This window comes from Perna viridis, chromosome 7 (genome assembly GCF_037379345.1).
Source record: "Perna viridis isolate PV_CMFRI_1.1 ecotype Kerala chromosome 7, ASM3737934v1, whole genome shotgun sequence".
NCBI classification, from domain to species: Eukaryota; Metazoa; Mollusca; class Bivalvia; order Mytilida; family Mytilidae; genus Perna; species Perna viridis.
The window spans coordinates 12,405,448-12,418,107 of record NC_142451.1 but is presented as its reverse complement, the minus strand read 5'-3'; the positions used below and the strand labels follow the sequence as shown (position 1 = coordinate 12,418,107).

General features: G+C 33.1%; 1 protein-coding gene across 1 annotated transcript in view; it reads right to left on the bottom strand.

Moving 5' to 3' along the window:
* Nucleotides 1-1,984: 1,984 nt before the first annotated feature.
* The window catches only part of LOC148611365 (uncharacterized), a 29,884-nt gene continuing 19,208 nt past the window's right edge, over nt 1,985-12,660 (bottom strand). The window contains exon 5 of the mRNA XM_088591859.1: nt 1,985-3,272. Coding sequence (XP_088447985.1) covers nt 3,101-3,272 — 172 coding nt within the window. The 3' untranslated portion in view covers nt 1,985-3,100. The remainder of the gene's footprint in view (nt 3,273-12,660) is intronic.

Below are 12,660 nucleotides of genomic sequence, written 5' to 3'. Positions count from 1 at the left end.
TTCTAACGTGCGAGAACATGCGTGACTTAACATATTTACATGAAAATATGACCAAAGATAGATCTCATCAAGCTCAACACTTTCACCTCGTGTCAGAATCTTTTGTTCTATTTTTCAAGTTTTTCGACGGATCTAAAATCCCTACATCAGGTCTATGCAGTTATGACATCAAAGGGAGATAACTCATCTTAATTCCCCCTATCGTTGTGTAATTTTTAAACTCCGATTGTCTACAAGTCATCATCTGTTGTTACTTAGTCAAACGAACTATTAATTGTCTTCAATATACCCCACACTGTCAAATTGGTTCCAATCTACTATCTCTTGTCCAAGTAAAATATCCCATTTTGTTGAATTTTGATGAGATTTTATTTTACATCATTTCCTTCCGAACTACATGCTTACTAACTACAACTTAGTGTTTTTGTAATGGGAGTATCGATCTAACTACAGGCAAATGGACGATGAACAAAAACCGAGGACATTTCAGACTGTGTATTATTCTGTTTTGTTTTGTAATGGAAAAAGGCAAAGAAAAAATATGGTTCCAATCTACTATCTCTTGTTCAAGTAAAATATCCCATTTTGTTGAATTTTGATGGGATTTTTTGAACTTTTTTAAATAAATAATTTTAAATATAAATATATTAACTAAGTTTCTTGTCACTATCAATTTTTCTACAAGATTATTTTTTATTTCATGATTTTTTTGCTTTGCCAGTGTTCTTGGATTGCTGAGATGATGCCATAATACCAAAATGAAATGAAATTAAAGTCTGAAGTCTTCAAAGTCGTTAATTGTTAAATATTCTATACCACTGATTTTGGCTTTCAACACCCGGCAGGTGAATTCAATGCTCTACTAAACTTAAAACCTGGCATAGATTTATGTATGGACTTGGTTCTGAATTAAAAAAAAAACACAAAAAACTGAAGATTTTAGGTCGATTTGAGAAAGAGTATGCAAGGATGATAATATACATAATAATGAGTCATTTTGTTCTTTTCCATTTCAACTCTATTGCCATCGTACATTTGTACATTACTAGCAAAACAAGTGTATTCCTTTTTCGAAAATATATTTGACATATCAGAACTATTTTGATTGATTGGTTGTTGGCGTTTAACGCCCGAGCAGCAATATTTCAGCTATATTCAGGCGATGAACATGAAATGGATGATAAAATGAACATGGAATGATGATGATGAAATGAAAACAGGGATAGGTAACAAGGATAAAGGGTTGACAATTTTTGATTGCCACAATATAAATGGGAGGGATGGGTAGGGTCGGGCAATTTAGCCTCCTGTGGCGGAGTGCAAAGGTTCCTACTCCTATCGAATACCACAGCAGGGTTCTTTAACGTGCGAGGAACGTGGCATCTTTCCCAACACGGCGCACCACTATGGTTTGCGATCAGGTTTTCTGTATTATAGCCTAACACCCCCATTATGTAACACGCGAGGGGTACCCTATTCCACCACCTGGGGCACACAACCAGTTGCTCTGTGGGCAGAGTGCCCTAGCCCCCGGCTAGGTTTCTGAGCACTATTTAGTCGCCTTTTACGACAAGCTTAGCGCTGCTTCAGGCGTATTCTTTTGACACCCGGACCTGCACGGGGCCAGAACTATTTTGTGTTGGTTTTAAAAGTTCATTAGAACTTACGTTGTAATGTTTTATATGTACCGACTTTAAATAAAGCTTTTCAACTTTGAACTTCATTCTGTAACGCAACATTTCGTCAATGGGTAAACTTCGAACGAGTCTGAAATGGTACGAACTCAAGCGAAGTTGCACTATGCTCTTAAATCGGATAACTTCGTAACCATGATGACCTAAATGTTTCTCAATCAAAACAACTCGGAGACTAGGGGTTTGTCTGCTATATCACAGACAGTTCGATGCTAAGCGATGATTCCATCTTTTAATGTAAAATTCCAGCTCAAAACAAGTAAAAACATACGTAGAACACATGTGTACGATACATTTTGATCTCGTATGAAGCTAGTTCTAAATGACAGTTCAATGGCACCTGGTGGAGTAGTAATTTAATATAATTATAATTATGCAAATCATATACAAATTACAAGTACAAGAAGTCGCTAACAATATTAGCTACTTAAAAAAGTCTTACATGGCTTAAAAAATTAACAAGTAAATTTTACCACAGATAAATTTAACCATAGTTAACACTGTAATCCGGTAAGAATTAGGCTAAATCCCAACGGTTTTCAAGATATATGCGAGAAAATGCTGTCTGATCCATATGTTCTATTTTTAGTAACAGCAGTCATATTTTTCGACGGATCGAACATTCTAACACAAGTTCCATGCAAAATATTCTAAGGAACATTCACACCAAGTTTGGTTCTAATTAGTCTGGTAGTGTCAGAGAAGATTTTAAAAGAAATATTGAAATAGCAACAAACAAATCGTTGAAAAGGGCAATAACTCCAATATGGCATACATGCAACAGATTTATACGATAATTTGACGATTAATAGATGTCATCATGCTAAACATTTTTATCATATCAGAATTTTGCGAAATTTTTCGAGATAATCATATGCAAAACACGTCTGTTCGACCACTTTGTTCTGTTTTTAGTAACGGCGTCCATGTTTTTCGATGGATCACATGTCCTCACATCCGTTCGATGCAGAATACCCTAAAGAACATTCGTTCTAAGTTTTGCTCTTATTGGTTAAGCAGTTTTAGAGGAGAAGAGTTATGAAAAATTGTTAACGACGACGAAGGATGAAATGCACTAAAAGGGCATTTGCATAATTATTATATGTTTTCAATACTCCATGTATTATGTACACCAGCACATGTACACAGTGGTGTGATGGCCGATTAAGAGAGCACGAGTTGTAACTCCACTTTCGATTCTAGATAAGCAAATTTAAAGCTTCTCCATGAGTTTACCACAGTTTCATCAAACTAACGCCTGGATCTGAAGACGTTCCATGCCAGGTGGCCGTGACGTAGTTCTACCTGGTGACCGTGAAGTAGTTCTACCTGGTGGCCGTGACGTAGTTCTAGACCGACAAATAATGTCGTTCACTCCTCCATCGATACTTATTTGCTAAAAATGTTCATAGCCCAAGTTCCATCTTCACTTTAGAAACACGATCTTTCATTTCTTTTTTAACTTTAAACATTTTGGAGTCTGATGTTTTAGGAACCGTCATACAGTTTTTCCATTGTGCTACTTTAGGGCATTCTCGATAATGATGCATCACAACGCTGCTATTTGTTAGAACATATCTGCAATAAAATACACAGGCATTAGGTATAGTGTAGATGTGTACAGATTATTTATTTTACATTTGTTTGAAATAAAAACTCAAAACACAATCAGGAAAAATAATTTTCCCCTTTTTGTCAAGGAAGGCTGAACTTGACTTAAAGATCGTCGGCTAGTGGGATTCAACCGGAAGTGGGATATTGCCACATGGAACCGCCTAAATATTCCGCGGTCTGTTCTCTTTTCCCTCCCCCTTTTCCGCCTTGCAAAGTGTACGTTATTATATCGCTCCGCCGCCAATCATTCAATTATCCACACTCCCGTGTCAAGTTTAATATGGGATGTTTTATTTTTTGTAAGAGATGGAAGTATTATGACATTAAAGCTTTTGTTATATTTGTAGAATTGCATTTCTATGATTATGTGCTTATTTTAAACTATTTGAATTTTGTCTCAACAAGCAGGACTATTTTTCTAATTGACCTAAAGCAGGTCAAACACGGTACCTCCGATAACCGAAAACATATCTCTTTTCCGTAAACTACATGGAATCAAAGTGCTAAGGCACTGACTCAAGGAAGACCTCAAAGTAATCAAAAATATTTATGTAACCAAACTGTAAGCTAAATAAACCGATCAAAACTTAGTCCTTTTAAAGAATAACCTTTTTTAACACATTGTATATGTATACAGTACGTTCATCAATATTTATTTTGGATCTTCTTTTATTATTGTATTATTGCTTTTGGTCGACGTTTCTCAAATTTCCTAACACTTAAATCAGCATTTCTTACAAAATATGAATTCCACATGAAATAGATATGAATCATGAAGACTGGAGGAAGTTGAACAAAGGGCTAATCTCAAGAGAGAAATGAGCAAATAACTTTTCTTTGTTTGTGCTCACTTTGATGTAGAATTTTTTGTAATAACTTAAAACTAAAATTTGTCCTATTCATTGTTGTCTAGAATAGGCTAAGGGTTTAACTCGCCGAAACTGTGCACGTATTAGCAACAAATGATTACCTTTCACTAGAAATTTTTCAGTTCAAACAAGGACAAAAACTCACGTTGTAAAACTTACTGTGCAGTTTAAAGATCATTAAACTAAAAACAACTTAATAGCTCATAGATTTGAACAATTTAAGATTCCAATTAAGTTGGAAAGTCAATGGTATAGAGATGTGGTGAATACAGGGAATATGATGTTTTAATCACACATGCACTTTGAGTATAAATCCATCTTTTCTTCTCTCCAAAACAAAAAGTTACTAGTGAACCCATATCCCATGAGTACCACTTTTGTTATGATGAATCACTATTGCTGAATGTTTTATACCTGTCTGCCTTCAATAATGTATGTGCAATTCTTTCACTTTTTTTCTGCATGATTGGTTCACATACATGTATAAGATTACAATACAAGTAATTCTTATGTTTTGCAAATATATAAGTGCTAAGAAATCAGGCTTCATGTTTTTTATATTTTTCTTATTAAGAAATGTTGAAATGTACATTTACAGCTGCTTTATGCTACACATACAAGTACCAGCAATTGAGAATCATGAACTTTGTTTCATGCTTAAATATTGTCCCAACACAGAAATGGTCTGTTTTACTTTTGCTTTCTTCTCACTTCATCTAGTGAAACTTATAAGTGATAACCACTGAAAAGAAATCAAGGGAAAAGATCATAACAGTGTCTGATATATGCAAAATGTTACAATTTAAATTCATGAAAATATGCATACATTTTAACAATATGATATGGAGAAACCTCCTATTGTTGGGAAATAGTGTTACATGTACATATGATTTCGTGCAAATCAGGCAAAAATAAAGGTTTGGTGGTTATAACAGTACCAAGTTTTTACTGGTTTTTAAACCACCTAGTCAATATTCCCACAGTGATCAATACTGGTTGATTGAAAATTTGCAAACGATATTTCTGTCATTATTTAAAAATTTCATAGCTTTTGTCCTACGTTAAAAAATGTTAATATAGTATATATCTACTATAGTACTAACATAACATACTTTACAAAAATATACAGTGTATTTCATGAGCACATCTTTTTTCAATAACTATTAATAACAGGTAAGATACATGTAAGTAAAAGTAGAACAGGTTACTTTTCACCTGTCATTGTTAAAACAACATCCCCTCAAAACCAGATAGACCATAAAGAGTGGTTTGGAGTGTTGAATTTAAAACAATAAATTAAAGTCATTATAATAAATTCATATAGTTTTGTTTCTAAATGTATAGTGCAGTGCAAGCTAGCATTAATTTTCTTGAAAAAAAATTGCAATTTCTTTAAATTTAGATGAATTGAGATATTTAATACCATGATCCAGTTAAATACTAAAACCAATAAACATGAAATATTAAAGTTCAGATCTAGAAATATGTCACAAATTAATGCCAGCTTGCACTGCATTATTCAGTTAGGAACAGAACTATATGAATTTCAGATGTCAAATAATGTTTTAAACAGCTGTAGATTTATTCTAAAATATGTTTTTTTTACATTTTTGTTGTTAATGTTACATAGACGTTATAAAACATGTGTTGCTAAGTTTGACTTGCGCTTGTATGTCATATACATATAAAGATGCATTAAGCAATGTTTCAGTGCTAAATTTAATGTATTATTAAAGCTATGAATGAAAACATTTCATTAAGGAATGTTCTAGATATTGACTTTAGCTGAACTTAATCACACATGAAATTTTCCAATAAAAAGGAGGGGTGTCAACCCCATGCATCCTCCCCTGGATCCGCCACTGTAATCTATACTTACAACACAAAAAGTGTACATTGCAGCTCCGAAAATCTGTCATTAGAAGCTCCTGACATCTTCATTAAAAGGGTCAGATCGAGAGAAATAAATTATCAAATCTCTATTATAGAGATTTGCCAATAGTCTATCGAGCTTTCCTCCCTGCGAGTGCAAATGTTCGGGTCAATTTGACAAAATAGTCAAGATCTCTACGTCGAAATTTAGAAAGTTAATATATAATCATTGAAAACTTGCAGCTCAATATATATTAAATAGCCTTAATATCGCTATACGCCCATGTCGTACGTAAAGTAAACATCACATATTCGTCATGGAGTATGATCAGCGGCGGGGCAATCTTAATGCAAACTTTGCAAGGAGAATAACCCGCGGAGTGTTATTTTGGTAGTTATATGTTGAAATGTCTACCCTGGCTACATAATTTGGTTGCCGACGATCTCTAAGTCAAGTTCAGTCTATAAATAGACTTCCTTGACAAAAACCGAAAACCGGGTATATACATTTGAAAACCTCATTAAAATACGTATTTGTTGTATAATTGCTTCTTACATTGTTTAAATATACAATTATGAAGTTTTTTTCGTGAAATTTTTTAAAGTAAATTTCAACACTTTCTAACTACCCAACGAGTCTCTAATAATCAATATGGCGTCGGAAGGACAAGTGACTGATTCGTTAGGTAGCTAGAAAGTGTTGGAATACTAATAAAAAACTTATTTGCAAGTGTGTTTAAATAATACAGTTAGCAATTATACCACCCAAAAACGTGTTTTATTGAGGTTTCCGGATTTTCAATCTGGCTTCTGGTTAACACCGAGGTTTCTGGTTATTCGAGCAACCCGGTCTAACATTCATTAGAAGATGTCGGAAGTTTTTAATGACAGATCTTTGGACCTGCAATGTACACTCTTTGAGTTGTTAGTACATCGTTAATGTCTACGATTACAAGATGGGTCATGCAGGTTTGAAAGTGTAAATTTTTTGTCTATTTTACCGAGGAGTTAAATATAGACTACTATCATGACAATAAAAATCATTGATTTTCCTCAGTTATTGAGGATGTCGGGAGCTTCTAATAACGGATTTCCGGAGCTGCAGTGTACGCTTTTTGTGATGTAAAAAATGTATTGATAGTTTTAATGTTTATGATTACAGTGAGGGTGCAAGGGGTTGGCATCCCTCCTTTTTATGAGAAAATTTGTGATTTTCATGTGTAAAATTGACAAAAATAGCAAATGATGACCTAGAACCCCCTTTTTCTGAGAAACCCAAGCTGCCACCCTTCATTTTCAAATTGTGTGGATCCACCAAAACCAGATAGGTCCTGAAGGTTTGAGAAAGTGTTTTAGTGTTTGTAAATTACAGGTATTTTTGTGAACAATTTTGATAAAAAAAATATTTTTACACATGCTAAGAGTTTTCAAGTTGTTTTATATTTTATACAAATTGTACTTTTAAATACATATATATCTTATATATGACATGTGTTTGATTTGATCCCAAGAATTTAAAATGCAAGCAATGTGTACATGTACATGAATAAACATACAAATGTACATGTAGCAAACAATATGAAGTATTTAAACTAGAAAATAAACATTTAAATCATGGAGTTGTCAAATTATTATCATTTCAAAGCAGAGACATAAACAATGTCTGTTTCAAAGGTAAGAATGAAAGGCAATATAAATAAAATTAGATCTTAATTGCTTCCCCTTTTTTCTATGTCACATGAAGTCGTGTGTCAAAAGAAAGGGGGCAATTAAAATCTGATCTGAATTAGATTGTGATGAAATGAAGCCATGTAGCATATTTATCACATTCAGCAATTGATCTAGATCTATCAAAAAGGGGGCTATTTAGTAAAAATTAGGTATTTATATGTAGCCAAACAAAGTTTTAGTGCATAAAGAGTCCCCGTTTATGACATTCCTTTTAGAAATTTTCCTAAATATGTTAACAATGATTTGATTACATTTCGATTTTATAAGAAATTGCCTCATTCCCAAATTTTCAATCATTATGATTGTGGCTGACCTGTGATTTGAATACCCTATATCACACCCCTAGACCTATATCACATATCCTATATCACACCCCAAGAGTTATAGCGCATGCCCTAAATCACAGGCCTAAACCTATTTCGCGTACCCCTAGACCTAGATGGCATATTGTATATCACACCCTTAGACCTACATGTATATCCCATATCCTATATACCACCGCTGGTTTATATCGCACCCTTAGACATACATATATAGATCATAAACTGTATATCACTCCCCTAGACCTACATTTATACGTCATGCCCTATATTTCACCCCTAGACCTATATGGCATACCATATATCACACCCTTAGACCTATATTGCATACCTTATATCACACACTACACAGAATACACTTGAAGTATAATTAAGATATATGGCCCTAAGTGGGTTGACATAGGAGTCCTGTGTTGATACCGCATGTGATACACATTTTGGCATGTAATATTCAGAATGGAATGTAAATGTGTATTATATTCATATTCATGTAAGTCATAACTAATTATCAATATGGTTCTTTTCAGTGCATTGTCAAGATATACCAGATAAATTTATTTAGAATGTAGATCTTAAAGTTATATACAGGGTTTTCATGACATATGAAAGACACAGATGTAGCGTACGGTGTTGGTGTCATTTTTGCGACGTACATCGTTCTATAATTGTTACATGTAAAAAGAAGTGTGCTTACTTAATTTTTTTACATAAAATAACACACACGACATGAATGATGTTTTATTATTTATCCGATATGATATTAATTTTTCGTACGTTTTTGTCAATTTAAATGACCATATTAGATCCTGATATGGTAAATAGTTTGTCATCAACCATTTAAATATGATTTGAAGGAAATTTTATCCTATGAGAAAAATTTTAGGAATCATGAAAACAAATTTCGTGATGCGCTAATAAAAGTAAAGCACCCTCACTAAAACAGAAAGCTAACAAACGTACGAGCAAAAAAGTCAGTAACATCCGAATACATGTACTCGTTTCGAAATTCTAAGGTTTGTTACTAAACAAAAAACATTGCTAAACATTTAGAGAAAACAAAACCTTGGCAAAGCTCCCTCTTTGAGAAAATTTGAGAGCAAAATCTCCCGTTTTTATTATACGACGGAAAAAACTTGCGGTCGTATAATGTTATGGCGCAGTCGTCGTGGTCTCGGGACAATTCGTTTCTGTGCGATAACTTTAGTTGTGGTTGACAAATTGCTCTGAAATGTTGATATGATTTTACCAACAACTAAGAAGATTCCCCATTAATTTGGACTTTGTTGCCCCTGCCGCTTTAGAAAAAAAGGGGCCAAAAAGGGTAAAAATACATGTTTTATTAAAACCCATGTAGCAATATTCCTGCCTGCAATTTTCAATCAGATTTTGGATATCTCTTACGGTTTTCGAGTTATAAGGGGTCAAAAAGGCAACACCAGAATAAATCTTTTTTTTTGTTTTTGGTCCGGTTTGGAACAAAAATCCCAAAAATATTTTTGCAATATTTGTACAGCTTATTACATCTTATAGCTAAAATAACTGTCAAGAGGTAATTAAGACGACCTTGAAATACGTTGATTTTACAAGATTTCACTAGCAAAGTGCAAGCACATGTCTACACATTTCAAAATACTTTGATGCTGACACACTGATCCCGATTTGACCCAGGACATCATAGCATACGAACAGAGAGGAGTGCGCGCAAGGGGGGAGGGGATTTCTTTTTCCTGTTTTCTTTTCAACATTTCTTTCATCATTTTATCAGATTCGCTGAAATCGTATTTTTTTATTCATTACATCCACTGTCGTATTAATTTACTCTAGTATCGTAACTTTCCAAACCCTTTTATTGTTTTTAAAATTGACTTTAAAAGAGTTTTTACGTTGCAAAACATCTAACGTTACTTTGGAAACGTCAAAAATGCGTTTTGTGACATTTTTGTTAGACACGATTTTACATATATATAACCCATTTGTTGAGCCAAAGAAAAAGTGAAATGATAGAGGAGGATGAATAATTTTTAATTATATGAAGAAATCGACTCAACACCATTTGCCATTTTGAACAATTCGTTCGAATTTCGCATGATGTACGCGTGAATAAGTAAAATATACAAATATACAAATTTTAGATGTTGTGACATTTTGGTTATAGACACAGACAAAATGCTGCGGTAAGATACATGTTCAACCAAGTACCATTATTTTTAGAATATACTATCTGCAGCATATATACATATAAAACTCAAAATTTCATAGTTATTAGTTCACTCAAAGGTAACAAAAAAAGCTTTTGATAAAGACCGGGTAGCACGCAACGTGTAGAAAACGTCGGGAAAAAGACAACGTGACATCACAACATACGTGCGTATTTATCTACTATTAGACAATAAAACTCATTATTTTTTAGAATAAACATGATATTCTGAATATTTATACAGTCCTTTATGCATGAACATACATTGGTAAAAATGCTATTCGTTGTTACATTTTAAAACTGTAAACAAGAAAGTAGCCAACGACCAACGTTGAACGTTTAACAAGAAGACTGATCGAACATTTTATATATATTTTCACTGGGGTTATGTAATAAATTGTCAATATAATTAATAAAAGTTCCGATTAAAAAAAGCTGTCCGCATAACTTAAAAAAAATGTCTAACATTTTGTCTTCAAATCGATTTCTTTCCATTTTTACAATGTCCACATCAAAGGGGAGATATTTGTGATATTGTAATACGCTTTGATCTTATCATTACGTCATGAAAAATATCACGTCATCTGCAGCACAAACTGCTCTTTCCAAAAAGTTTGTTTTATCAAAATACGCCAAGAAACAAATTAGATATATTGGTGAAATGGGAAGCAAGCATTTCTTAATGTTACCCGTCCACATAGGAAAATGGACGTTCTTGTGATCGAGTAGTGCTTTCCCTCCACAATTAATGGCATCTTTCAAAGATTTATGATTATAATCCTAAAATAACAACCATTTTCGAACATTTTAATATCTATATTGCCTTTGATAACTCCACATTCTAATAGCAATATTTCGGTTTTCGTACCAAGCCCCGGTTCAATCGAATGTTACAACAACAACGTACGCAACGTCACAGTAAATTAGGTTAGAAATTCTATGTCCATGAAAGTGGATTGAAAATGTGATGGATATCAAGGCACCCAAAAGTATACCTTTTCTAAGAGCTGATTTTTAGGGACATTCATACATGTAGAATGTATTAGGTAAGTGAAGGTATGCATAAGTTTGTTCATATACTTCCAATGTAAACAATGATTTAAATTTTCAGAACTGGTGATAGGTCTATTGTAAGCATTGCTAGTGTAGAACAGGTGTCATATTTCTTAGCAAAATTTGTAGTTTGTACATTTGTATGTCTGTGAACAGGAAATTTATACTAAAAACTACAAAAATACATGTGCATGTACTCTAAGTATTGTTACTGGTATATGCAGTATAGTATTAATTGAAGATTTCATACTTGAAATTATGATATTTGTAATATGATAATACATGTATCTAATTTGTTATCTACTTTACAATGTGACATTAATTGCTCATAAATAAATCAACACACAGGGATGGATCCAGATATTTTGAAATGGGGGGTCCAGACATCATAAATCATCAGGTAACTAGAAACCATACATGGGAGAAGCCCTAAAGGAATATCATTAGTAAACTTTCCATTTTCTTTATTTAGAAGATTTTTGTCTAATATATGAAATGGCTTTAATTTATTGTTTTAAACTCACCACTTCAAACCACTTTAATGATCTTCCTGGATATGAGGGGATGTTGTTTTAACAATGACCACCTGTCAGTCAGGTGAAAAGTAACCTATTCTACTCTTACTTATGTTACCTGTTATTAACAGTTATTGGAACAAAAATGTGCTCATGAAGTACACTGTACTACATTTTTGTAAAGTTTGTTGTGTTTTATTTAAGATAAATTTGAATTATTTCAGAGACAGAAGTGTTTATTTTTTCTTAATTAATACAGCTGATAGAGATATTTTAAGGATAACATTTCAGAACACTAAAATATAATATATATTTATTGTATTAACTTTTATAATGTAGGACAGAAGTTATAATATTACAGAAATACTGTTTGCAAAATTTCAATTTATCAGTATTGACCGGGTGACTTAAAAACTAGAAAAAAAATACTGGGACAACGATAACCGCCCAACCTCTATATTTGCCTGATTTTGCACACAATTTCATGAACATGTAAGAATATTTCCCATCAAGAGGAGGTTTCTGTACTGCCATATCATGTGGTTAAAACACAAGTATATTGTCATGCATTAACATTGTAACATATTGCTTTTATCAAAGCCAATCCTTGATTTCTAATCAGTGGTAATCGCTTTTAAAGTTTCACTAGATGTAGGGAGAAGAAAGCAAAAGCAAAATGAACTATTCTTGTGCTGGGACACTATTTAAGCATGAAACAAAGTTCATGATTCTGGTGCTGGTACACGTCAACATCTCTAATGAAAACTATAAATATGAAGTCTCATATGATTGATT